Raw genomic sequence first — 26,983 nt, forward strand, 5'->3', positions numbered from 1 at the left:
AGAAATGCGAGGAGCCACGTACACAGATTTAGGGTTTATTATTGTAACTATAACAAGAAAGTGGATCGCTCTTTATTTTTGACCCTCAATTCAATTGTAATTCTTTTTTTATTTTTTTTAAATCACAGGCAATAGTTATAAGAGTGCACTTTTCATATTTAAATTATGATACAGACATTTTTTTGAACACCTTTTTCTACTGACCCTTGATGGATGGAGGATAGTTTACAATCTTGGCCACAGTTGGGTCAATGACAGTGAACGTGGCGTATAGAAGAGAAAGATGAATCGGATGGCGGCGAGCAACCATAAAGCGAGTGCAGAGAGTGAAGCGAACGACGGTTTCTCGCACGGCACGTGAGGGGGCGGACAAACGGGTCAGAGTGACCCGGGGAGGAAATGAAAAGTTGGAGTAAATTGGCACGTGTGGGCTGGCGGAGGAATGGGCAAAATGCCTGTTCTGGTTTGGTGGTTTGGTTGCGTATCTGTCAAGTTACTCTGCCATCAAGCACCACTCTCCCACGCATACCGGCGCCAAGCCTAATGAATTCAACCTCAGATAAACTGAGCTCACGCTGTACTGCCATTGACTGTTCACGTGATGGAAAAAGTTAATCTGCGGACAACCAATCGTGAAAATAAGTGAAAGATGAACAAATGGCTGCGTGCTTGAATAAATAGGTTAAAAAAAAAAGGCAGAAATGAGCACTGTCCTGCACGTTTGTTGCATATTGTGCCGCATGGAAGACTGGTGATGCGCATCAGCTAGTCTATTCGAGAACTGGAGTAACACTACGACATGACTGTGTGCGGGGCAGGATGAGAGGATCTGCTTACTTCCCCTTTCCAAAGTCCAGCTCAACCGGGAATCTGACACAGAGAGCCGCGAAACCATGAACGTGTGCCTTTTGTGTGTCCGTCTGGTCGGAATACTCTGGCGAGAGTTTGACAAGTAAAGGAGGCTGCGGTCTGAAGCGTCGCAGGCCAGGAATGTCATTCTCTGACAATGTGGGACAAACAGCTGTGATGAGATTCATGGACATATTAACATGTCGGTTTTTTTCCTCTCTTTCTCTCTCTCTTTTCATCGAGTAACGTTGCTATTTCTGTCGAAATCAAACAATAATTTCCCTCAGAGTAACGGGAGTCCAAAGACATGAGTTCATCTCGTTCGTCTCTGAAGAGAAATGAAAAAAGAAGGAAAAGAAAGAGGCAGCTTCCTCTCCCCAGCACTGCCACGTATGTTGTCCTTGCCGCTACCGCCGCGCGTCCTCAAAGGAAAATAAATAAGGACCAAATAAAAAAATAATTTCTCACATTCACTGACATAGCTTACTTTGTTGGTTTTCTTTGAGTCGGAGTAGGACGCTGCCTTCCTGAGAAGATCAGGCCCGCTTTTTTTTTTTCTCAGCTCGCTCCCACTCAGCGAGGAGGATGCTTCAGGTTTAATCCGCCTCCGACATACACGATGTCGCGAGCCGACGAGCCGTCCGCACATCACCCGAGAGTGACGTGGAAGACGCAGCGGTTCGTTTTCCATCCAAGCTCGAGAGCCGTCGCGGCGCGCCTAATTCTTTTTGGTATCAGATCTTGTAGTACGATGCTTACGGAGGACGAGCTATCGGGTTTCGTCGGCATCCTTGAGCAGGCTTATTTGCTAACCGGCATGCACATGAGCACTTCAAAATTCCTACTCTTGATTTTGAGAAACTGCAGCCACGGCGGGAGACCAAACTACTCATTCATGTGTTATGTTGTCACCAAAGGGCCATTCCGTCGCTCTCGTTTAAGGGTTGCAGTCCGGGTCGGCCGAAGGATCCAGACAATTGTTAAAAAGCAAGATGGGGGAAGGCTCAATTCTTGCTCTGATCAAAGCATCTCCGACTTAGTCGAGAGAGGAGCTTGTGTTTTGCGGGGACGCTCGAAGATGGAAGTCAAAGAATGCGGAAGCCGCTGCGGCATCCCGTGGCGCGGCGTCTCGTTTCAACCTACGGTTGCGATTGTGTTCCGTTGGTGGACAGAATTCGGGTTCTCTCCTTCGCCGAGCCCCTGCGCTGCAGAACTCCCCCGCTGCCTCCGAGGCCGCCGCCATCTGCTCGCTCGCCCCACTCGCACCTGTCGCCCCCACCTTCTGAGCGCCTGGAATTTTGCCGGGTGGGGGTCCGGTGGGGTCGGCCGTTCTTCTCATCTGGGAAAGGATCTGGAGACGAGAACGGGAAAGTCACTGACTGTCGTTAGCAGGAGAGAGAATAATTGATTTTTGAGGATGACATTAGACACTGTCAGTCTAAACCAAGTCAGCTTCTTGCGATGTTTGTGTTGATACTAAATAGCCAAATGGTTGGAAAACAAAAACAAAAAACAAGCGTACAGGACATTTGATCAAAATCACAGCAGGGTTTTTTTTTCTACAGACACTCCACTCTCGTGCATTTTCTCTATTGTTGCCAAGTTGCCAGCTACTTTTATAGAAGGGAAGAATGATGGACAGAATGCAGCTTTTAAAAAAAGTGTGTGTGTGTGTGTGTGTGTATACAGTGTGTAACCTCAAAAAGTTAGACAGCGGTACCGTTGTAAACCCAGGATCCCCGGTCATTTTTTTTCCTCGACTTGTCTGCCCCCCCGCCATTGAGAACTCAAGTTTGCACGAGACCTGGATCTCACCAGATAGGGCTTGCACCAGGGGTTGATCATGGGAGCTGAGAAGCTGGGCTTGAATCGTTTCCACCACTCGTCTGAACCTGCGACTCGGACCTAAGGAAGCGCGACGGAAACGGCGGCGGTTATCGTCGCTCCGTCACCACTGTCCTCAAAGAACGGCCGTTGCGATTCAGCGCCGATGCGTTCCAATCCATGGATGCGACCAACCAACTTGCCTGATATGAGGGTGAAGGTCACGCTGTAGATTCCCGTCTCCCTCCTGCCGTCCCTCTCGGCCCTCTCCCTGTCCCGCTCCTTCTCGGCCTCGGAGAAGGCAATATCCACCTGAAACTTGACGGGCTTCTGGAAGACGGAGGGGCCGCCGGAGGACTTGTATTCGGCCCTGAAGCTTGTCTGCGAGATGACGCTGTGACTGAGCGACGGGATCTGTGCGGGGGGGAGACAGAGAAGAAGCAGAGAGACCGACAGACTTACGAGGCGGGAGAGGTACGGGGGATCCGACGTGAGTGCGGGGGAGACAAAAGGTGAGGGCGAGGGTGTGGAGAGGAGAGAAAGAGTGAGCCACGGGCCAAAGCAAAGGCATTCATCCAATGTGCCGCCGGCGAGCAGAACTGAACCGAAAGAAAGAGGACGGAAATGACGTACGCACCTCAAAAGAGTCCGAGTTTGAACACGCGCCTCGAAAACAGGCCCGCCGCCTCTGAGAGGCGGGGCGGACAGCGCACGCGGCATACTTACAGACAGGAAGGCGTGGACGATGTCGGCTTTGACGGAGCTCAGAGGTTTGTCTCTGATCACCACAAAGATCTGCTCCTCTTTCTCCAGGCCGATGAAGTTCCCAAACCACGACTTCTTGGCCAGCCTGCCACGGCGCAAGGCCAGACACTCAGGAGGCGAGCCTTGGGATTTCGCCACGCGTACTCTTGTTCGTGCGCAAATGAGGACTTACTCAGGGCTGGATTCCGGTGTTAAACTGGACATGTCCTCCGACGTGGGCACTAAAAGAGACCGCTACTCGGTTAGTCTGGCGGGACACATCGCTGGCAGAATGTGACTTTTCTCAGGTCGGCCACATTCCATCGATCGACTCGATTTGAGACGCGTGAATCTCAACGTCGCCGACCACTCGCTCACCTTGCAGTTTGCGCCGATGGAACCGAGGTGAGCCCAGCAGGTTGTTCTTGAAAGAATTGAGGCGAGTCCTCCAGTGGGCGGAGCCGCTGGCCGCCATCCCGCTTCCCCCTGCGGGGCTGGAGGGCGGGGTGAGCGACAGGGAGCCCACCCCGCCCCCTCCCTCGGCCCGCGAGGAGGAGGAGGACGAGGAGGAGGAGGGCGGGGTGGAGGAGGGGTGCTGAGGGTGGTGGACGGGGGTGCCCAAGGGCGTGGGCAAAGGAGAGCCCTGGGGAGTGACCTGCGGCACAGAGCGGGCAGAGTTTGGGTACATGCTCTTGGTCACGGACTTTAGGACAGAGGACGACGGGAAGAAGAAACGGGGGACGGGCGAGAGCAGGGGCGAGGGAGAGGGCGAGCGGGAGGATGGGTTGTGCAGAGGCAGGGATTTGACGGGCTGGAGGTGAAGCCGTTCGGCGGGTCCCTTGGTGGGCAGGGTCTGGGTCTTTGGATGGGGGGGAGCTTTGGGCCTGTCGTGAGCCCGCGCTGGGCGAGGTGTCGTGGCGCATCCCTGTTTGGGCTCCTTTGTTTGGGGGGACGCGGCGGCGGCGGAGGTGACGTCTGATTGGCTGAAAGTGAAAATGGGACTTTGATAGGACTGGGGAGCAGGGGGGGGGGGGGGGGGGGGGCGTATGGAAAAACAAGAAAGAGAAGGGATGGAACACGGAGAAAGAAGGATGGAAATGAATATCATGCTTCATGACAAGAGACTGCATCTTGTGAGGTACGTGAACGTGTGCAGCTGAGATGTGCCCAAACGGCCCCAACTTCCAGCGAGAGGCTTCGTGAACGCTGTGACGAGACGCAAGCGCAATGATTCCAATTCTTTCCTGCATATTCATGTACACATTTATTGGCTCATGCAGGATGTGGACGAGAAGTGGACAATAGAAAAGTGGAAATGGCACACAAACCTGCCGCGTGAGGTGAACTCGGAGGAGCTTGATTTGTGGTAATGTTCCAAAAAAAACAAAAAATGATTAGAGGAGACGGACAAAAGGATATTTGTGGGAGTTATGGCTGGTGGTTTGGGACTGAGATTTTAGAGAACGTCTTGGAATTTAGGATCGAGCCTACTGCAAAACACACACCAATTTAGTGTTCTTTTTGTCCCTAAAACAAATGAACAGTTGACTTTAATGGGAATAATAACAATCACGAGTACATGATCCCGGTGCGGGTCATCAATGGAATCTGCAGTCACGGTGAGCGATATCGTGTTCAGCCATTGCCAGTAACTACAGCAGCAACTTACCCTGGGACTACTGAGAGGGCTGGAGGAGAGACCGGTGGAAGCTCCGCTCACCGAGCGAGACCTGACAAAGGAGCAAAAATGGCACTCGCCAACATGATCGTCACAGCCCACAGACAATCCCAAGCGAGTCCGCTTGAGTTGACGCACCTCTGGCTGTGTGCGGCGTCCAGAGCCCGGCGAGGAGGCGTGGGAGAGCCCTGTTCCGTCACGCTCAGCACCTCCAGGCTCTTCCTCTCGGGACGGCAGCGACCGTGACGCGTCAGCATGGGTGAGTCCACGCGCTTCCGGGGAGGATCTGCACACCGGGGGTGGAAAATGTGGCGAGTTGAGCTACCGACCGTGTCCGATGTCAAGGTTTTTAAAAAAAACCCGCAAGCTTCAACTGCAGCCTTCCTTGAGTGAAGAACTAACGCTGCCACCTAAGGACTGACCGGCGTCGTTGCGCTGAGGCAAGTACTCGTCCTCGAAGCTGGGGTACCGCTCTTTCCTGTCCAACAGCAGGTAATAAATCATCTTTTCCTGGTTTTCCCTGAGCAACGTAAGATCAACACAAGGAGCACAGCGGATGCGGAGTTAAGGTAGGGAAAGGCAACAAAGAAAGGAGTACATTAGAAAGCCCAAAATCAAAGACCAACCGTGAAGTGCGAATTATCATTATGATTTTTAATTTTTTTTTTTTTTTTTTTTTATCACGTGGCCCGGGAGCACTCAGAAGACACCAATGGCACCAACAGTTGTGCCATCACACTCTAACGTGCAACCTGAAATTCTTCAATCCTCTCAAACACGAGTGCAACTTAAAGCATCCTAAAACATGACATAAGGTCTGATGGGACCTGAAGAAACATATTTGTCTTTTATGGGGTAAGGGAATTAAAAAAAGAAAGGAAAAAAAAAGGCTTACTCTTCACATTGCAAATCTCGCGTGAGCTTGACGCGGTCTCTGAAACAGCCCAGTGAGTGCATGCTGTCCAACACATCCGGGTCCAGCTCAGTCAGGGATAAGATTCGCCTCACGCACACTCTTCTAGGAGGGGGCTGCTCAGGACAAGGCTCGTTGCGCCCACCCCTGCAAACGCACGCACAAAAGGTATCGATAATAAATGTGACGAAATAAGATGTGGCGTCGTACTCCACAGACGAGTATACTCACAAATACCAGGCATGTTTCTGAATGGTCTCCAGCTGTAGGAGAGACAAGAAGTAAGGTCGGTTTACGGTCTTGGACAAGTGAAAACTGAGTTTTGTCACTTATTCAGTGAAGCGCTGATGGGCACCAGTGACGATACAGAGCCAATGTAGAAAACATGGATGTCGGCAAGAGAGCAATCGTGTACCGTGAGACGCTTTTCGGGGTTGACCTCAATCATGCCCTTCAGCAGGGACTGGCAGTCCGGGGGGATGAAGTGCGGCATGTGGAACACGCCGCTCTTCACTTTTTCCAGTAGCTGGCGTAAATTGTCATGGTCGAATGGCAGGGCGCCCTGGCAAAGAAGGAGACGTATTAAAAAAAAAAAAGGTCAAAAAGAAGGACAAAGAGTCGTCATCCTCGTCGGTCAGATGTATTTACCACGAGCAGAGCAAAAAGAATGACCCCACAGCTCCACACGTCTGCTCTCCTTCCATCATACTTCTCCCCCTACCAAAAACAGAATCCCAAAGGTCCCAGAAAATCAACACCGACTGTGAAAACAAAACATCACCTGGCTCATCGAACATCAACGTCAATGTCTGAGTGGTGACTTACCCGTATGACCTCAGGGCACGCATAATGCGGTGACCTGAAATAAGATAATTGTATGACATGCATTCGTACGACTGGCAGCTTTGAGGACTCTGCACTGAAACTGTGTAACCTGTAATCAGCTAATCTTTCAAAAGAAAAAAAAAATATAACCATCCGATGTGTGTTTATGGGCAAATTGAAGACACAGGCACTCACCCGCAGCTGGTCTCTAACAGGCTGTCACCCACCTGGAGTGATGCCATACCAAAGTCAGCGATACGGATGTTGTTCTTCTCATCCAGCAGCAGGTTCTCCGGCTTCAAGTCCCTGTGGCTGCACCAATGCAGGAGGGATGTTCGTTGAGCGCATCCACAGGACGCCATCAGAGGGAATATGGCGTCAGTGATCAACTGTACAAATGACTCGAACCCAAGAGTGCAAGAATGAGCACTTGGATGTCAGAACCAACCAGATGGAGTGACTGTGGCAGAAATCCAATGCGGAAATGATCTGCCTGAAGAACTTCCTGGCTTCTTTGGGAGTCAAACGGCCTTTCTTTACCAGGTAATCGAAGAGCTCTCCTCCTGACACGTGCTCCAATACCAGGTATCTATCGATGGACAGAGATCTGACCTCACCAACTCCAATACGCGAGGGCACCTTTGTAAACTAATGAGAGCCAACACAAGAGCTCGATGCAAACGCTGCCTTGAAATGAAGGCAAATAGTCACGTGGCCAAGGTATCAGGATCCATTCACATTCTTGAATAAATCTTTGGGAGCATTATTAATTTGAACCTAGCGTCGAGGCGGAACTTTTATATCTTCTTGTGTCAGAGCTCATTCGGTTTGGCGGGCGTTCCTTGGATCGAGCATACATCGATGCCGATCGTGCCAACGGCATCGGAACTCACAGGTACTTGTTGTTCTCGTATACATCGTGCAGCTTCAACACGTGCGGATGCTCGATGAGTTTCAGGATGGCGATCTCCCTCTCGACCTGTTCAGAGCGAAACGAAAGAATGGCCATGAGTTGAAAATGAAGCGCACAACAGCGCAGCACCGTATACGGTTGAGGCACCCGACTCATGGAGGCTAATCAGGTCATCAGAATATCAGAACCGGTTGTCAATAGTATACGCTGCACTGCGGTTGGTGCATCACTTTGGTTTTGTTATTCCGTGGAGCCGCCAATGTCAAATACCCCCAAAGTGGGACATTTTCGCCAGCCAATCGCAGGTCGCGTGTCGCAGAGCAACCTCTCTCGCTAACATTCACTCCAAAGGACAGTTTAGAATCTTCGTTGAACCGCACATGCACGTTTTAAGAAAGCGTTAACGGTGGACCGTGTGCAAACTGTGCGCCGGGAAGTCTGAGCTGCGATGTATATCACGGCAGTGCTCAGAAGTATGAGGCACTGTGCTGTAAATTGGGCTGCCTTGACGTCATTTCCAATGGCAAAGAGTTTCGAAATGGACGAGAAAGTCAGCATACCTTCATTAACACCGATTCAGACAGCTTCTCCCTGTTGACGATTTTGATGGCGACCTTCTGACCGGTGATGCAGTGGACGCCAAGCTTGACCAGTCCTAAAAGGGGGCCAAGAGGAACAACTTTTGTTCAGTCATTTGGACGTAAAATTGTGATGTGAAGCTTCCGTTATCCTCTACTCACCCGTCTGTCCCTTTCCCAGTGTTTTTTCCAGCCGAAAGGGTCCGACATACTGAGCGGACTGACTCAAAGGCAGTTCCTTACTCATACTGCTGTTACTTGGGGAACACTGGACTACAAGTGCGGCAATTATTGCAATTACTGTACTATTCTACAGCTTATGCGGGTGTTATTGTGGCACACACAGCACTCACACTTGAAGACACTCAACACACGGGGAGGGTAGTCAGTCAAAGCCTCCATTTAAACCTGACTAATTAGTGATTTCTTTTTGTTATTTTTGGGGGGATTTACGAAACAGGTCATTGGTGCTAAAGAAAAGCAATAAACATGGCAAACTCATCAATTCAAGCGTATTTGCATAACATCTTGTCACATATTTGACGAGAGCGACATGACGGCTATTCAAAGACGAGTGTGAGGAAAAAAATTACAGAGAAAGGTGCGGAGTGAATCTGAATGTTATTTCTCTCGCTGTCGGGCCTCAGGGGTGTAGCGACATGCTAAACGTAGCCTCGCCGCCGCTCTCCCACACAGCAGCGAGGCTAGCTTGTAGCTTTAGCTTCGGCGCCTTGAACCAGCGGCGGGTCCTGTCAAAATAAGCCCCGCCGCCTCGACTCGTCGGCCACCGAGAAACGCTTGGTACACTGCTCCGACGGGCGCCTCATTCTCTCGACAGGTGGATGGATGCTGCGCGTAGCCGGCGTCGGCTCGAAGTCCTTCCCCCGCCTGTCCTGTCCTCCCTTCGGCCAGCGCTCGGCTCTACATCCCTGCGAGGAGGCAGCCGATATCACAGCAGCATCTTCTCCGAAGCAGGTGCAAAAAAAAAAAAAAAGCGACACAGTCTATGCCCTGTTTAGCGCAACCTCCCCACGGGTGCCTCTTTAGCTGTCGGTGATAGTTGGCGCAGGGTTAATAGGCCCCGTTGTATTACACTGCATTCGCTTTTCTTGCCGTAAACCGATCTTTTTTCTTCTCCCTCTCTTGTTTCGCATCAGTCGCATCAGCATCCGGGTCCTTCTCCATCCTCGAGTTTCGCTCCGCCGCCCCGCCCTCCTCCCCTTCCTCTTCCTCCCCCTCCTCCGGCATCCAGGCCAGAAACAGCCCCGACAAGCCGGAGGGGGGGGGGGGGGGGGGCGGGGGGGGGGGGCTGTTACTCTTTCAATGTAAAAACGCCAGTTACACTGCACTACACTAAACCAAGTCTGATCCGGACAGACTCAGTGAACACAAAACAATAATAGAGGCTGGAGTTTAAGTTATTTGAGTTTATTATAAAAAATAGGCCCACACAAAGACTACATTGCCAACTTTCACAAACCACGGCTGGCATTGACAAGTTAATTGTGCAGACATGTCTCCTCTTCTCCGGTTTTTGAGATGATTCAGTCCATGCACTTCCGGCTGGAAACTGTTAGGGGGAAAAAAAATGAAGGAAAAAAACCCCAATAAACATCAAATGAAACAATTAAAATAACAATAAGAAATATTCACCTGTATGATGAACATTGAGACTGACAATTTATTTGTGGGGAACACATTTTTAGTTCAACACAAGTTCACTAGTTAGTTGCTTTGTGACAAAAAAAGGTTAATGCACTTTACTTTGGAGTCCAGCCCACCTATTTTTTTTAAACTTTCATATTAAAGATACTGTACTATACCCACATGTCACGATCCTTCAGACAGGGTCTTTGCACAGGCATGAAAGGCGTCTACAAGGTCTTTGCACTCCGCTGCGTCCTTCTCTCTGACACTGAAACACAAATCCAGATGACAGATGAAATCACATTTTAAATCATTTATACAATGTGTTGCATGTCTCACTCTGTAATAACGCACACCAAAAGCACCACAAACACTGCATGGGATCATCTCTAAAGTGAGGCAAAATCAGCACCAAGGATTATTCCAACCGTCCCACTGTACTTTGATGTGTGCTGAGTGATTACACGTGAGTTAACAGTACACCACGAATCACCTCAGCATGTGCAACAAATGTCTCTGGCCCCATATGTTTACGTACCGTAACACGAACCGGCAGCCTCGAATGCGCGGGCCAGGTCATAAGCGTCAAAGGCTATTTTAAACCTTTTAATACCTCTCAAGACATTTTTGTTACATAACAGTCCGGTGTAAACAAGTGAGTGTGTGAATGGAAGGGACGCTTACGCTCCAGTCTTAATTTACCGCTGGGAAAAAGAAACCAAAACAAAAGACAAAAAACAACTATCCACTCTCTGCGAGATGAGGTATACAGTGTATGTGTTAGCAGATGTTTGAAAATTAAATTTCCCTCACGGGATGAATCTTTGAGTGTATCTATTTGGCTACTCTTGAATATGACAACAACGTACATTGGTTTGCGACGACGACCTAGGATGTGATGGAACTCTGAACATACTGACTCCCAACTCACAAAAGACTCATCAAACGTGACAACAACGATGCATTTGTATGAACATTTCCAGCAGTCGTTATCAAAACTCACCACTTGCCAACGTTCGCTTTTATAAGCTGACACGGTGCCGGCGCAGCTTCGTCAGAGCTCGGCATGTTGACAGGACAGCTGCGCTGCGTCGAGAGCGTGCTCCTGCAGGAGGTTGCGGTCAAGTGCACATCTGCTATGCAAAGACACGAAGAAGGGAGCCGCCGCATGGACTGGGCGGGGAGAGGGAAGGCAGACCCTTCTGAAGCATGATGGTCTCATGTACTGGCAGCTTAGTGGTGGGGAAAATCCAGTGCATCTAAAAAGTCTCCACCCCGGTGTTCAAATGCCAGACTTTTGTGTGAGGAAAGAAATAAGACAGATCCAGCATCTGTACGAGAACAACTGAACTTTATTCTGCAGTTAACCTGAGGCACTTGAAATGGCGGCAGGTGCGCGCCGCCTCCCATTTAACGTGAGTTTAAATGTGATTGGTCGGTTCTGAACGCAGCCACCGTTTCCAGTTAAAAAAGGGTGGGCAGACTTGTGCAAGCACATTACCACAGTTTTTTATTTTTGCGGACCCTCTCAAAAAGATGTCTGCCATTTTTAGTTGTTTGCTTTTTTTCCAGTTGAGTTGTGCAGGTTCTAGCTTTGGAAAAAGTTTCAAAAATATTTCCATTAATATTATATACTCTTTTTTTTTTTAATACAAAAACCTGACATTTGAACAGGGTGTGTAGACTTTATATTATACCCACTGTAGTTCGACAAGGGTTGTTAAATACTTTGATTCTCCTTTCTTTTGTTTTGGGAGTCTTCCTAATGAATATTCAGAGAATAGACCTTTTGAGGCAAATATTGTGCATTATAAAGGGCCCTTAATGCAGCTCAAATACCCTCCGTTTTTTTTTTTGCTGAGACGACTGGAGATTCCTGATTTTGTGTCTCAGTGGTTTTGTTGGCTTTAGAAGTTTCAGCATTTGTTCAAGCAACAATATTGTATTGTCATTGAATCTGACATTACAACTGACGCACCATCTTTACGAAAGACACATCTTAGTTTTTTTTCATCCCCCTCCTACTTTCCGAAGACGGCTGGAATAGGCTCCAGCACCCCCCGCGACCAACAAAAACCTGCAAGTATCCACTAGAATGACAAATGTATTGCGAGGGACACTTTCCGTTCACTTGTCTTACTCTATTGTATTTGATGAAGTCTTTCGGCGAATTTATTTTTAATTGTATAAAGCACTTCATGAATTGATGAAGATCTCAAACTGCCGTTTTTCACATGATTTTATTTCCTTTTGTAATTCTAGTTTTACTGACTCTTATTAGTCATTGACAATCAAATATTACATTTTTTAAAAGGCTCCAAAACTAAATCTAGTCCTGTCCATGCTTTACTTGTTTTATGCATGGTTATCATAAAATTACATATCATAAATGTTTTAAACTCGTCAGTATAGCCTTTTCCACATGATTTTTACATACTTATTTGATTGTATTCTGTTCTTTAAATGTCACTTTTTTGAGTTGTTGTTGGTCGTCTGGCTCTTCAAAAATGTATTGACTTTAATCATACACGTTCTCCATCTTTAATTGCTCTTTCCCAAAGGCCCAAAGTCAGCATTTTCAGCACCGGTTTGTAAAAAGAGCCGTCGGATTTGTCCAAGGCAAATGGAAGAAAGATGAGGTTCCTCATCCCAAATGTCGAGGTCTCGATTGGTTTCAGCGACGCCACACTCACCTGACTTCAGGTCAAGGTGGCGTGGATTTTGTTCTCCGAGTCACTGATGCGAATTGTTCTCGTCACACTTCCAGCATCCACGTCAAGTCGCCGGATGGATGTCATTGTTAGAAACTTCCTTGTGGATCAAGTGGCTGTGTTCCACACGCAAGCCACCCGAGCTTATTATAAGTCTTCCGTTTTGGGTTTTTTTCCTGAAAAGGCGTCCCAGAGTGCAGCTGTTGCTCCCTGAAAAGACCTGACCGTGTGCCGCTGAGAAGAAAAAGCAGAAAGAAAAAACACCTTTGTCACTTTAAATCCTTGCCGAGTCTTCGGCGATGACATCATTGTCTGTGAGCACATTACATCATCCCTTCCCAGGCTCGCTCTCTTAAAGACGACGCCGCTTCTGTTTCCCCGAGCCGCACACGTCACGTCTCACAAAAAATGATGGGTGCCGGGTTATTATTAGACGGGATGCGTCATTTTTCTTTCTGGACAGAGTACCCACTGTAATGTGACAATGAAAAAAAATGACGATGCAAGGACACCATTCAAACTTCTTGGCAAGTTAAGAGTGAATATTCCGGTTCTCGTTCGAATTGGGCCTGCAGCGGTTTGTTATTCACATCTTACAAGCCCCCTCCTCCTCCCACTCCCAGTGTTGTAATGGTGGCGTGCACAAGGCACCTCACTGGAATGCATTCTCGCCTGTCTTGCAAATAAAATGTCTGTCACTCGCTTTGCCGCTTCAGCACCGGCGTGGACGCGCGTAAATCACAGAGATGCAGAGAATGTTTCTTTAAGAACCATTACCTTCCAATTCCGCTGGAGGGGGAGGGGGCTGTGCTTAGGTGCCGTAACGTCACTCTCCCTCCCTCCCCGCTCCTCTTCCTTGCCGTCGTTTACATGTGTGTGTGTGTGTGGGGGGAGGGGAAGCGGGGGGGGGGGGGGTGTTGTCTCTCACACACGCACAGGCGCGCGCCCATACACACACACACACACTCAAGGAAGAGTGGGGCTTTTCTCGGATCGGATGAGGGGCGCCGACCCACGCAGAAATGGACTCGAGGACTATTTAACGGCAAACATATCCACGACGGCTATGGTAAGGATGCAACTTTGCTGCGGGAGACAAAACAAAGGTTGCATGCACACACTTAAAAAAAAAACAAAAACAAGCAAAGGCAGCAAGGCTATCGCGAGCGAGCAAGCGTGCGTGTTTGGGTGTGATGCGACCAAACCACCGACTGACAGGTGTGCTGCGCTGCGTGCACGCTTTCTTCACCGTGTGTCGGCTCCAGCCTTCGGCGACTTCGACGATAACCGCCTAATCTCGAGCAATTGCACTCGGCATAGTTGCCAGCGCTTGCGGCGTTCGAGGCTTGGCGGTCCTGTTCGCGAGACAGTCAAAGGAAATCGGGGCCTTTAGCAAAATTTAATTGAATGCATGGGGGCGGGGGGGTATGCATTTTTTTCCGTCCAACTCGTGACGTGCGCTGCGCATGTATCGCGTGTATGGGTTTGCCTTTTTTTTTTATTGCGATGCCCCCCCCCCCCCCACGCGACACACACGCCCGCGCTGGACGTTTTACTGTAAGAATGTCTTCAAGGGCTGCTTTCTCCATCCTCGACCTGCCATCTCGTCATTCTCTCCATCAGTGCCCGCACGCAATCGTGGATTCTCGCGGAAAATGTGTGGACGAGAAAAAGAAAAAGGCGCGCTTGGTTCGGTTCCGGGTGTTTTCATCTCCGCATAGCAGCTGCCGACAGTCACTTATCGATTCCGATGATGCGTTTCTTCACTCTTGGGTGGAAGGAGCGGGGGTGGAGTGAGTGGGTGGGGGCGTTTCATGGCATTAGAAGTGGACCAAAGGTGGTGTCCGTCCTAGTTTTTGCTCTTTTAAGTTTCATCGAGTTGCGGGTGTCGTTGGCTGTAGAGGATTGGCAACCGCCGCCACCAGCAGCACCCCGCTGTTTACTCAGCCCCACTGTACGGGCGCACTCCACTACATCATCATTTTCACTGTGGGTGACACGAGATCACCCATTTAACAACTACAACTTGAAATGGAGTTGTATGCAGCAGCCCCCCCACCCCCGCCCCGAAAAAAAAGTAGAGAACAGATGGGCTTTTCAGGACTTTGTGTTTTGGGGTTTAGTTCTAACAGTGGACGCCTGCAAGTCATTTTTGTTCAGCACTGCCTGGATCTTCCGCCTCGCTGCTTTTTGGGGTCCAAAACATGACAGAAATGAATAATGCGCGACTAAAAATGAGCAGCGTTAGAGTGATGAACTCCAGACAAAGTGAACATGTTTCCAAAAATATGACTCACCACTGAGAAGAGGTTTGCCGGCGCAGCACCTCCCCCCCCCCCCCCCCCCCCCACAACAAACAAAAAGTTTGCATCTTCTCATTGCAGCAGGTTGGTCCTCGTGTCAGACTGACATGTTCTTTCTTTCGCAGCGTGCTGTGAAAAGTGCTTCCTTGCGGACACAGCCAAGGAGCGCAAGTCCAAGATTTCTCCACAGACTCTCGCCCTCGGCCCGGCGCAACCACCCGCAGAACGGCCTCCGTGTAGGAAGCGGCCGGTCCCGCGCCCTCCCGGCTCATTCGGACCACTGAGCATGCCGAGACCTGAAAGGGGAATCTGAAGCAAGAAAAACAGGAAAACAATGGTCACCAAAGGGATTATATTTCTTCAGAAATGTAAACTTTTACATTTCCCTCATCGTATGCTCATTGTCATCTCGTAAAAAGCCAAGACTTTTTCCCCCCGGGGGGTTTGAAAAGCCTCCTGTCGTTGACCCACACTCGGCAGTCTCATGATGATGTGCGAGGTGATGCCCACCATTTCCGAGGACGGGAGAAGCGGCACCGCCGGCGGGGGGTCCTCCTCCCCCGCCGGGGGCGGGGCGGGAGGCCCCGGCGGTGCCGCGGGAGCCGGAGCAGGAGGAGCGGGAGCCTTGGGCGGGGCGGGGGGCGGAGACGAAGGAGGCAGCACGGGCAACCTGGAGTCTCTGATGGTCAACATGCTGACGGAGAGGGAGAGGCTGCTGGACAACCTGAGGGAGACGCAGGAGAGTCTGGCCACGGCGCAGCTGCGCCTGCGAGAGCTCAGCCACGAGAAGGAGTCTCTTCAGAGGCAACTCTCCATCGCCCTGCCGCAGGTGCGGCGCCACGCCAGCCACACTTTACAAAACGGCCGCCGGCCATCCAAATCCACGTCGCACTGTAGTAGAAGGCCATTTGCAAACATTTAGTAGCATTGGCAAACAAGACGTGCGGAAGGTGAAGAGACGGGTGGGCCGTGGGCTTTTCTTTTCTTTTTATACATATTTACAGTACCTGTAAATGAACAGTTGATTCAGTTCTACAGTAACAAGATAAGCTGAGCGCTTAAGAAGTATGTTTCCTTCAACATCCGTAAAACTTTGAGAGGATTTGTTTGTGTTCTTGTTGGCATTGACCTGATGACCGGCCTTGTGTAAATGCCACACTCGAATTTTGTCAAGTCAAATCGATTCGTAGTAGTTGGGGGGTGGAAACACAATCGGTTTTTCAAATTAATTGACCATTCATTGGCCTTTACTTTCGCGCAAGACTTACCCGAAACAGTTCAGTTCATGAGAGTGAGTGAGAAGTAAAATCCCCCTTGCTCATTTCTGCGATTTACACAAACGGAGTAGTGGATTGATTCCGTCTGAGTTTGGGTGAAATGGAAAAAGACAAAAAAGAACCAGGAATGCCAACTGAGAATCTGAGCGTGATCCAACCCAGAAACAATCCCATCGGTCCCAGAGACCCACTGTGTCGCCATCTGCAGCCACCTCTCTTTGGCTCCTTTCTCTTCTCTCGTTGAGCCATCGCGTCTGTCCATCTTTGCAAGCACAAAAACATCAGATGTCACACGTAGCGCATTGCTTTTTGGTTTTGGCATCGCCGTGCAGCGAGACTCGTGAATCAACTGCATTGCTGACGCACGCGTGCGCTACGGCTTGCAGTGGGAGATAAGACGCGGCGTCGTGCCCTGCTTCAAAGCTGCAAATGCATCCTCGGTGGCGTTGTCAAGTGACACGTCGACGCGGCGTTGGTCGGGTTTGTATTGGGTTGGGTGGGGGGGGGGGGGTTCTCTTGTGCATTCCGGTGTAGGCCCATTGTGTAACTGTGTGATGTAATGCTCCCATGTGTTCACAAGACCAGTGGCGGAAAGTGTGTCAGCGATTTACATGACAGTGAAGGATGTCGTCGTACATCCTGGACTTCCTCGCGGTCGCGGCCGGCCTTTGTTCCCCATTGTGTGCCTGTATCGCTGCGTACGTCGTAAACTCTATGAAATTTCTATTTTTATCTTTGGCCTGCCTTGTTTTTACCCCACCCAAAACACACACGCAAGCTCCGAAAGGACGCACCGTTGAGACAGTTTGTTTGTACTCGGCCCCTGAAAGCATCTCTTGTGATCTGCAGGAGTTTGCCGTGTTGACAAAAGAGCTCAACGTTTGCCGGGAGCAGCTTCTGGAGAGGGAGGAGGAGATTGCCGAGCTCAAGGCGGAGAGAAACAACACGCGTGTAAGATGTCAAGGAGCCCTTGGGCTTTCACTCTCAAAACGGTTGGGTCAAAACTAACCCCGTCTGCCTTCATTTGAACACCAATGACTGGGTCACCGATGCACACTTGGGTCAATTGGAAGCACCCGTTGGGTTCTTCCTTTGACCCGACCGCCCAATGTACGCTTGAAGTTTTTCAGATGCGCGCATGAACTCAAAAAGGGGACTCAAGACTAACCCAAGAACCGGGTTGATAAATAACCCGGCTGTTTTTTGGCAGCGTTTTAGCACAGTGTCATCTTTCTCACCTGTTGTGGTTGGGACACCGATGGGCTTGGTCGCTCCGTGTCCTTTTTCTGCGCCGTCCTTCATCTGTTTGGCTTTTCCCTCATCTTCTCCTCACTCCGACAGTTGTTGCTGGAGCACCTGGAATGCTTAGTGTCACGGCACGAGCGCAGTTTGAGGATGACGGTGGTCAAGAGGCAAGCCCAGTCGCCAGCGGGGGTCTCCAGTGAGGTGGAAGTCCTCAAGGCCCTCAAGTCTCTCTTTGAGCACCACAAGGCTTTGGATGAGAAGGTACCTCAAAACAGCGAAGCTCTGACATTGAGACTGACAGCACTTTGACTGAAAAAGAAAGCAGAAGCAAACATAACACGTGGAAAAGACGCTCGTGGTCTCACGTGCAAGGATTTGTCGGTCACCTCGGTATTCGGATCGGGTCCAAAGTTTGGGCGTCCGCCGTCCCACAATTCCTTTTTTGCCCGCCAGTCTTCTCATCCACGAGAAAAGCAAATGAATGACCCCAAATGAAGACCGAAGCCGACGCCACCCCTGTCCTCTCCTGCAGGTTCGAGAGCGTCTCCGAGTGGCCCTCGAGAGGGTGTCCATGTTGGAGGATCAACTCGCGGCGTCTTCTCAAGAGGTAAAGTCACATCAATTTGCCTCCCTCCCTGATACGTTCGCTCCTTGTGACAATCTAACGTTGACAGTTGTCCGCTGGCCTGCTTTGTGTCCTCCTTTCTAGGTAATCTCTTTAAGAGACCAAATTAAAAGGCGTCAACAAGGGGTGGACGGCGGGAAAGATGTAAGGGAGGGTTTTATGGATGTCGGTTCCAGTTTTTCTGTTTTGTCTCTGTACACGTGTTAGTGACCCAAAGTCAAGTAGAAAAGTCGTTGCACAGTCTGGGTACCATGCGTGTGACGACTTGTGACTTCTCAGCGAATATTGCATTCCCAGCACCGTGCTCACTCTCGTTTTTGGGTTGCTGTTTTGGCCACATCAGCGACTGCCCAACGGACCCGCGTCGGGCCTGGAGGACGGCGAGCTGGAGAGGCAGCGGGAGGTCGAAATCGAGCGTCAGAGAGCCGAACTGTCCCAGCTAAGAGAGAGGCTGGCCCTCATGTGCCGGCAGGTGAGCGGACGCAGATGGCTGAGATTCCGATCTTCATCTCTTTTGACGCTGAGAGGCCACTTTTCTTGCTTGCCATCGCGGAATTTCAAGTTGGATACGCTCCACTTTGACTTCCGTGAAAAGTGTAGTCCTCCATCACCCAAGCACTCGATGGCGGTCAAACAATTTACGTCCCGGTCGCATGTTAGCATCGCTGTGTCTTCCCATACAGTCTCTTACCGTGCCGACTTGGCAGCGACTCCGCAACATGTTTAGCCGTGCTAGCGAGCCAGCCGAAGCTCGCTGCGAGCCAGCCGGTGTGGCGTAAATAGCACCGAGCTGGCCTCGACCTCCTACTCCATGCACCGAGGTGACGGAAGCGCGTTGCACTCCATTAGTGCGCGTGCGTCAAAAGCAGACAGCTTTTTGGGACCGCCGTACCGTTATTGGAAAAAAAAAAGTACAAATCGGTGAGTCTCAATTTTGCGAGTCAGTGTGTTTTGATGAGGCGCAAAAAGCCAATTTCAACTTGCAAAACCGCTTAGTTGGAGCCTTTCGGTCACACCGAGGAATGGCTACTTGGTCGGGGCTTGAATTTGCACGCGGTGGATGTGAAAGGTCTCGCCAACGCTATCGAGTGACGCGCTCTCGGAATGAGCGTCTTGGTGGTGCGACCTGCTCAAGTCGGCGTGTGTCGACGGTTGACTCACCTCGGTTATCGCGCCGTGGCCATTTGTGGCGTCTCGCCAGGTTGGGGAAATAGAGGAGCAGCTCGCGGGCGCCAGGAGGGAAGTGACCAAGTCGGAGGAGGCCAATCAGAAGCTCCAACGGGAAGTCAAAGAGGTGTGTTGAACTCCTTTCACTGCAGGGGTTCCCAGTGTATAGCCTAACAGGATGGGCAGACGTTTGAGGTTACATCACTCTTTGCAAGGAGACATACTGTGCATTTTGCTCACAGCTAAAAAGATTCGCCGTAAGCGCGAACGCATCTGCGACATGCTTCGATCAGAATACCTCAAGGATCACGAATGACATGAATCTTATTGTGTGTCAAATTTTCGGTTTAATGGCTTGACCACACACACGCACACACAATCTCTTAGCTGTCTGTTTCTGAAATCACGTGGGTGGGAATTCTGTGACGCGAGACAAACTCGGAAAACGGTCCACTGCCACCAGAACCTGGCATACTGTACCAGCATGTGTTCCGTACATCTCTTCCTCTTTCAGGCCCTTTGCCAAAGGGAAGACATGGAGGAAAGGATTACCACACTGGAACGCAGGTAACCGGTATTGACATTCGCTTTCACGGGCAGCCCCACAAAATTGGAAGCACAGAATTGTACAAAGTGTTTTGCTAAGATCCAGATCGAGCCTCTCATTGAAGAATTCGATAGGAGCCCCGCTACTTTGCTCCACGTGACGCGGTTACATTCGTGTCTGTCGCGGTGGTGCGCAGGTACCTGAGTGCCCAAAGGGAGGCCACTTCCCTCCACGACATCAAGGACAAGCTGGAAAACGAGCTGGCCAGCAAGGAGTCCCTCCATAGGCAAAGTGAAGAGAAGAACCGACAACTGCAGGAGCGTCTCGATGAAGCCAAACAGAAGCTCCAGCAAACCCTGCAAAGAGCCGAGACCTTGCCCGAGATCGAAGCGCAGCTCGCGCAGAGGGTCGCTGCGCTCAATAAGGTAGGGAGGAGCAATCTTGACGCTGGAACCGCTCTTAGACTTTACTCATAGCTTTTGTCGGATGATCGAACTCTGGCAGGGGGGACAAAAAATAAATAAAAAAGCCTCGTCACTGGGGTTATCGCCTCAATGCGGACAATTTAGTCCCTTTGAGAGCAGATCAAACGCACAAGCGATTTTCTGACTGAAGCCTTCTTTTAGGCGGAGGAGCGCCACGGGAACTTTGAGGAGCGACTACGGCAAATGGAAGCTCACCTCGAAGAGAAGAACCAAGAGCTACAAAGAGTATATACATCGTGTTGCCGCATCAAGACCGTCAGACGATCAAAACGGGTTTGCTGTCCAGTCACACGCAGCTTCTGCTTGGTCCAATCAGGCGAGGCAGAGGGAAAAAATGAACGACGAACACAACAAACGGCTCTCAGATACCGTCGACAAACTTCTCTCCGAGTCCAACGAGAGACTGCAGCTGCATCTGAAAGAGAGGATGGCAGCGCTGGAAGAAAAGGTAATCCAACGGACGCTTTGGCGGCACCAACAAGCACGTACCGAGGATGTATTTCCTTTGCGCGCCTTCTAGAATGCTCTCTCGGAAGAACTGGCCAATATGAAGAAAATCCAGGATGACCTTCTGGCGAATAAGGTATTCAGCTGTCATGTTTAGGGTGTTTTGCGAATCCGAACTGGACGCTCAACATTCTTGCTGAGAAACACGGGAATCTCCAAGAGTATGCGTCTGCAACTCCCTCCTTTGCGTTCCAGGAGCAGCTCCTTGCTGAGCTGGAGCGGATCCAACTGGAACTGGACCAGCTGAGGGGCCGGCCTGGCTCATCTTATTCCAGGTTCGTCGTCATGATCCCCGGAGAGAAAAAGAAAAAGGGCGTGACAGCATCGATTTCGCCCACAATCAGCCTAAGCTAGAAGATAACGTATCGCCTGGACGCATTCGAAGCGAGGAGTACAATGAAATGACAGGAGAATTCTGGCTCTCACTGTAGGGCGGGCAGCGTGAGCTCACTTCCATCCACCTTGTTTCGAAGATCTCTTCCGGGGAGCGCCTCGGAGCTGCGCTACCCCCAGGGCGGGGGCTCCCTGCCGGCCGGCTACAGCAGCTCCTCCGGCGGGGCGGTGGTCAGGCGCACTCACCGTGGCCGCTGGGGGCAAGCGAGGGACGACTGTAACAAGGTGGTCGCCTCACGTTGAGATGACACGTCGGTTCTTTGCGCTCCTCACTTCCTATCCTTCGCCGCTTCTCTCCTTGCAGTACGGCGAATGGGACGGCGGCACCGCGATGGGTCCGGGCTTTGAGGGCGTGGGCTCTGATGACGAAGACGACAGGGAGACTCTCTTTGGCTCGGAGCTGCTATCGCCGAGCGGCGGGCAGACAGATGTCCAGACTTTGGCCATTATGCTCCAGGAGCAACTGGAGGCCATCAACAAGGAGATCAAGTACGCGGCTTCCAACCGCCCCCGATCGGGGACCGATGGCGACATGCCGGCGGCATCCCGGAGACGCCGTCTCATTGCGATGGTCCTCTCAGGCTCATCCAGGAGGAGAAGGAGAGCACCGAGTTGAGGGCGGAGGAGATCGAGAGTCGGGTGAGCAGCGTGGCCCTAGACGCTCCCTCTTCACTCGGAGGACGGGACGGTGTCGGTCGGGGATACATGACGCCCTCCATCACATCCTCCACGCTGGCGTCTCCCTCACCGCCGAGCTCTGGCCGCTCCACTCCCTGCCTGCCGCATTCTCCCGCCAGGGAGAACGAGCGACAGGTACAAAGAAAAAGCTGGCTCCGTCGTCGCGAGGACCGACGTTCCCAATGCAACGAACTCTTCCCTCGTGCAGAACAGCAAAGAGGGCGAAGAATGCCGAGCGCTAGCCGTGATCGATTCCCACCCTCCCGCCGTCCCTCGAGCCCTGCGACTGGAGCGAATGACGCACACTCACCCGGGAGCGGGCCTCGACGATCACCGGGAATTTCGCAGGTAAGAAACGCGGACTCCTCGACACGCTTGCCTCCCGAGAAACAGAAGGCGTTGCGCTGACTTCAGCGCCGTCTTTCTTCGATACTTGAAGTCTATCGGCCGATGGGGCCATCACCGCCAGCCAGGATTCCCTCCACAAAGCCAGCAAAAAGAAAAGCATCAAGTCCTCCATCGGCCGTCTCTTTGGGAAAAAGGAAAAGGGGAGGATGGGTGCGCCTGGACGCGAGTCGACCTCTCTGGGTGGGTGTCTTCGCGGACAACGTTGCGCCCGTGAGTTTCTTTTGCTTCGGTCTTGGCCACTGAACATTCTATCTGCAAACAATCCAGCCTCAACACCGTCAGACGACTTGGGCCCAGCAGACCCGTTGGCACTGGCTAAACTCGGTACTGGGACAGTCGAAAAAGACCGTCGAAGCAAAAAGAAGTGAGGTTTTTTTTTTCTCCCTTCCCACCACCAAATCACCTTCTCTTCTAAAATTGGCAGAGAACTTTTCGATGTTCCACTTTTAACGTTGCACTCCCTTGCCAGGCATGACCTGCTCGAGGAGGCTTGTCGTCAGGGTTTGCCTTTTGCCTCATGGGATGGTCCAACGGTTGTCACGTGGCTTGAGGTATGCTTCTTGGGGGGGGGGGTCGTTAGTTTCCCGATAGTTTGTATGGCCGAGCCAACGTTTGTGTGGTTTACGCAGTTGTGGGTAGGAATGCCGGCATGGTACGTCGCGGCGTGCCGCGCCAACGTGAAGAGCGGCGCCATCATGGCCAACCTATCGGACACGGAGATCCAGCGGGAGATTGGCATCAGCAACCCACTGCACAGGCTCAAACTCCGCCTGGCCATCCAGGAAATGGTTTCCCTCACCAGCCCGTCTGCGCCGGCGAGCACGCGCTCCGTAAGACTTCCGCAAACTACCTCAAACGTGAAGTCGCTGTCAAGAGAGCGAAGGGCTTATTTGGAATTCATTGCAGTCGACCAGCAATATCTGGATGACACATGCAGAGATGGAGTCACTCGCTGCTGCCACCAAGCCAGTAAGACTGATTTTACGTCGATGTCAAGTTCCGAGCAAACGCTTGCGATCCAACAAATGAGGTTGCTCCAGTCTGAATCAGGCCCTCCTCCAACGGGCCTGATTCAAATGATCGGCAAGTTCTGATTCGATGAATCGGGTCTGTTAGAGGAGGAAAACATGCAGGCTGGTGCCCCTCCCCCGGGACCGGAGTTGGACACCATTCTGCCAGAATATCGTTGGAGTTTCATCAAGTTGACTTTTTTTTTTTTGCCTCCCCCCCCTCCCCCTCTTGTCTTGTATTAGGCCTGTTTGGCTCCACCTTCCTTTTCCCGGTCCCTTCAAATCTGTGCTGATGTCGTGTTTTGTTCCAACTAATTCTCACTAACAAAAACGTTTCCTTCTTCTGCCTTCCCTCTCCTCAAATGTTTTTCACCCTAACGCGCACTCTTCCTCCGTGCACCTTTCCATCTCTCTTCTCTTTTCCTACTTCCCCGTCTCGAACCGCCAAGGAGCAGAAAGAGTTCAGCTGGGATCAGGTGAGTTCAAGATCTCAACGTGGAGAAGGTGCCATTCTTTCAGTCTCGTAGGTGTGGTTATTGCCGTTTGCCATCTCCAGATCCTGGCTTACGGTGATATGAACCACGAATGGGTAGGAAATGAGTGGCTGCCCAGTTTAGGTTTGCCCCAGTATCGCTCCTACTTCATGGAGTCACTGGTGGACGCCCGGATGCTCGATCACCTCACCAAGAAGGAGTTGAGGGGCCAGCTCAAGATGGTGGACAGTTTCCACAGGTGAATTCTTGGCCGGTCTCCGGAGGCTTCTCGGCCCGTTTGTTCTTCACCCGCGCACTCTGAATTTGCCCAGGGTGAGCCTTCACTATGGAATCATGTGCCTGAAGCGCTTGAACTACGACCGCAAGGAGCTGGAGAGGCGGAGGGAGGAGAGTCAGCATCGGCACCAAGGTGACGAGGGCGCGCTTCTCTGGCCGCAATGCGCTTTTCGTACGCCGCGCGCGTCCATCTGAGCCTGTGCCCCTCCTCAGACGTGATGGTGTGGTCCAACGAGCGTGTGATGTGCTGGGTGCAGTCCATCGGCCTCAAAGAGTTTGCAGACAACCTGTTAGAAAGCGGAGTTCACGGGGCCCTGCTGGCTCTCGACGACACCTTTGACTACACCGACTTGGCCCTTCTCCTCCAGATACCCAATCAGAACACGCAGGTATGCTCTTCTCCGCCTCAGAGCGCATCCATTTTAGTCCGTGAGAAACGGGCTCTCCTTCAAGGGCGACGTCATCTCATGGCCTCGGTTTGCAGGCAAGGCAGCTCTTGGAAAAGGAGTACAATGCTCTCATCTCCATGGGAACGGAGAGGAGGCCAGAGGAGGTACTGCCCCTAGCAGACTCACGTGAGATGACGCGTTGATTTTCCCTCCCTCCGTTCCGCTCGCGGCGTGTCGAGTCAAAGCGCCCACGGCGCATTGACGCAACAGACGGCACCCGATCCGCCCTCCCCATGCGACGGGGGAGGCCGCGACAGTTCATGACTGCCATTACCACAGCGTGTCTTCGTAGGACGGCACCAAATCTTTCACGCGCTCACCCTCGTGGAGAAAGATGTTCCGGGAGAAAGACCTCCGAGGCGTGACCTCAGACTCTTCGGAAACGCTCCCGGCCAACTTCCGCGCCTCCGCGATCTCCACCCCTTCGGTCACCCTGAGGAAAGTCCAGAGTGAAGGTGAGGAAAGGGCCTGAAAACGTCACCATCTCAAATGACTTGGTCAATGAACCGACGGAGTCACGTTTTCAGGATTGCCGACAGGGTTTACAGTCGCGTAGACCGGCGATCGATAAACGTGGGGTGGGGGGGGGGGGGGGGGGGGGGCTGAATCTTTTTGTTGACCTTACTGAAGTATCTGAGATGGTAGACATTAAGAAGCGAGATGCGGTGCAATTCAAGTTTGCCGAACGCGTCAGGCCACGCCGGTGTTTCAAGCTTTCAGCTTAAATCACAGCAAAGCGAGACGTGCCGGATAGTTGAGAAATAACGTCTTTACCTTCTCGCCGACAGTGAACTCGGGTCAAAGAGGGGAGTCGGCCTCGGTGAGGACATATTCCTGCTGAGGACAAAAGCACATGATCATCATCGTCATCCCCGACGGAGGCCAAGCTTACGCTGCGGCGCGTCCCCAGCCCATCATTTTGCAGACCTCCACCACCATCCCGACCTGAGGAAAGAGACACAAAGCGGCGGTGGACGACATCCGAGTCGTCGGACATCTCCGAGACGCTCGAGCGAGCGGGCTCAAAAGATCATTCTTGCGAACGGATGGATGCCTTCGTAGTCATCGCGTCTTTCTCTCTTCAATCCATTGTTGTGGCATGATGCTGATGTTAAATTCTGTCGAAAGCGACCAACGCCTGTTGTGACTTCCACTTCTGTTTTTTTGGAGTGTGCAATGGCAACACTGACACACTGAACTCATCATTTTGTGCGGGAAAATCCACTCACATTCTTTTGGGCGAATTGCAGAACAATTTGATCAACGAGAAGCAACTGTTAGGAAGTTCACAGTGTAGTGCGGGGTTTTTTTTCTTCATTTTTTTGGCTGGTAAAACGTATGTTCCGAAGCCATAAAATATCGGCAAGAGGCACAAATGTGAGCGGGACAGACAAATCATGAGCAAAGTGCTTTTTGACCCATGTCAAGCGGAAAATAAGAGGTGACGCATTTGTGTTCGTATGCATGCCAAAATCAACCATTTTAGAGTTTGTCATCTAATGATGTGGAAGCTTGGATGTAAGAACTTTGTAAAACGTGTGCATTTTTTTTTAATGACAATTGCTATTGTATGTATGTACAGTTGTGTGCGTATAAACCGATATGTTCATTTCATACTTTTCAGATGGATGGTAACTTCATTTGAGTTTCAAAACATAGCGTTTTAAAATGATGGACAGTCAAGATATGCTACTTGTATGTGTACATTTTGGAAAAACAAATTGTCTTATAGGTTTTACTGGAGAATAGTTATGGTAATTGAATATTACATGAAACAAATCATGAACATGATTGTAAAAGCTGGAATTAAAACAAACAAAAATGTACGAGGCTTCTGAAAGTGATTTGACTGCCTCTTAATTTCCGGCTGGAGTTAGCTACCAGGAAGAGTCCGTTTTAGAGCCACTTCCAGGTTAATTCGCCATCGCGTTAAGAAATCTACTTGTGGCAATGGGTAGACGTTTAATGTCAGTTTTGTTTTTTAAAGTCAAGCTTATGAGAGAAACAGCGTCAGCGCAGACAAAACAACCTTGCCACTCATAGGCAAGAAGGGGCCATTGCGCTCGTTTTGGGTGGAACGTGGAACCGAGTGAACAAACGCAAGCGGACACGGAGCCAGCCGGAGACGATACTCAGTTATCAATGGGATGTAAACGGCCATCAATATTTGGGACACTTTTATTGGGCGCAACCTGAGTATATAGCCCCGGGAGGGCAGAATGGGTCTTAAAACTGCCTCCCAAACTCTTTGGTGATCTCTGCTATGTCGTCTTTGGAACGTAACGTTTTAATGATAACCTAACGTCATGCACTAGTCACTCTTCCTTCTCGGAACCAGGCTCCACATTCGCAATGTATCAACAACTCCCCAAGCCCTTCAAGAGCTAAAAAATTTTAAGAACTCAATTTAAAAAAAAAAAAAAAAAAAAAAAAACAT

The 26,983-nt window shown here is 50.9% G+C and overlaps 2 protein-coding genes and 2 long non-coding RNA genes across 11 annotated transcripts; 1 reads left to right on the top strand and 3 right to left on the bottom strand.

Moving 5' to 3' along the window:
* Nucleotides 1-89: 89 nt before the first annotated feature.
* Nucleotides 90-9,530, bottom strand: LOC147189421 (serine/threonine-protein kinase BRSK2-like). The gene is made up of 19 exons (XM_086099470.1): nt 8,487-9,530; nt 8,307-8,401; nt 7,727-7,812; nt 7,282-7,422; nt 7,029-7,145; nt 6,834-6,867; nt 6,657-6,725; nt 6,424-6,570; nt 6,240-6,271; nt 5,991-6,155; nt 5,518-5,615; nt 5,234-5,381; nt 5,087-5,147; nt 3,796-4,429; nt 3,611-3,659; nt 3,400-3,523; nt 2,877-3,087; nt 2,665-2,754; nt 90-2,200 (listed from the first exon to the last, which is right to left on the bottom strand). The coding sequence occupies exons 1-19, from the start codon at nt 8,569-8,571 to the stop codon at nt 1,989-1,991; spliced, it is 2,598 nt and encodes an 865-aa protein (XP_085955596.1). The 5' UTR covers nt 8,572-9,530; the 3' UTR covers nt 90-1,988.
* A 206-nt stretch (nt 9,531-9,736) lies between these two features.
* On the bottom strand, nt 9,737-13,597 carry LOC147189422 (uncharacterized). 4 transcript variants are annotated; one of them, XR_015103972.1, is made up of 4 exons: nt 13,460-13,597; nt 10,975-12,916; nt 10,152-10,239; nt 9,737-9,894 (listed from the first exon to the last, which is right to left on the bottom strand). It is a non-coding gene; the product is annotated as an uncharacterized LOC147189422 (long non-coding RNA). The 4 variants fall into 4 exon arrangements; XR_015103973.1 differs by lacking the exon at nt 13,460-13,597 and adding an exon at nt 13,010-13,445; XR_015103974.1 differs by lacking the exon at nt 13,460-13,597 and having other exon boundaries at nt 10,975-11,265; nt 12,665-13,436.
* On the top strand, nt 13,586-26,372 carry LOC147189423 (liprin-alpha-3-like). Of its 3 annotated transcripts, none has more exons than XM_086138180.1 (30): nt 13,586-13,751; nt 15,111-15,814; nt 17,112-17,213; nt 17,604-17,768; nt 18,040-18,114; nt 18,217-18,276; nt 18,476-18,604; nt 19,334-19,426; nt 19,814-19,866; nt 20,043-20,271; nt 20,473-20,556; nt 20,648-20,779; nt 20,852-20,914; nt 21,034-21,113; nt 21,312-21,456; nt 21,536-21,720; nt 21,813-22,044; nt 22,118-22,257; nt 22,349-22,497; nt 22,585-22,681; nt 22,787-22,868; nt 22,947-23,147; nt 23,224-23,286; nt 23,777-23,803; nt 23,884-24,059; nt 24,133-24,230; nt 24,311-24,486; nt 24,582-24,650; nt 24,839-25,001; nt 25,335-26,372. In XM_086138180.1, the coding sequence occupies exons 2-30, from the start codon at nt 15,470-15,472 to the stop codon at nt 25,385-25,387; spliced, it is 3,666 nt and encodes a 1,221-aa protein (XP_085994306.1). In that variant the 5' UTR covers nt 13,586-13,751; nt 15,111-15,469; the 3' UTR covers nt 25,388-26,372. The 3 variants fall into 3 exon arrangements, with proteins under 3 accessions (XP_085994306.1, XP_085994307.1, XP_085994305.1); XM_086138179.1 differs by having other exon boundaries at nt 13,587-13,751; nt 21,270-21,456; XM_086138181.1 differs by lacking the exons at nt 23,884-24,059; nt 24,133-24,230; nt 24,311-24,486; ... (1 more) ...; nt 24,839-25,001; nt 25,335-26,372 and having other exon boundaries at nt 21,270-21,456; nt 23,571-23,797.
* On the bottom strand, nt 15,731-18,482 carry LOC147189424 (uncharacterized). Of its 3 annotated transcripts, XR_015103977.1 has the most exons (5): nt 17,894-18,482; nt 17,501-17,816; nt 16,454-16,524; nt 16,254-16,347; nt 15,731-15,876 (listed from the first exon to the last, which is right to left on the bottom strand). It is a non-coding gene; the product is annotated as an uncharacterized LOC147189424 (long non-coding RNA). The 3 variants fall into 3 exon arrangements; XR_015103976.1 differs by having other exon boundaries at nt 16,254-16,524; XR_015103975.1 differs by having other exon boundaries at nt 15,809-16,524.
* Nucleotides 26,373-26,983: the final 611 nt, after the last annotated feature.

The sequence above is a fragment of the Hippocampus guttulatus genome, chromosome 19 (genome assembly GCF_054856545.1).
Source record: "Hippocampus guttulatus isolate MCC_2025c chromosome 19, RoL_Hgut_1.0, whole genome shotgun sequence".
Lineage (NCBI taxonomy): Eukaryota > Metazoa > Chordata > Actinopteri > Syngnathiformes > Syngnathidae > Hippocampus > Hippocampus guttulatus.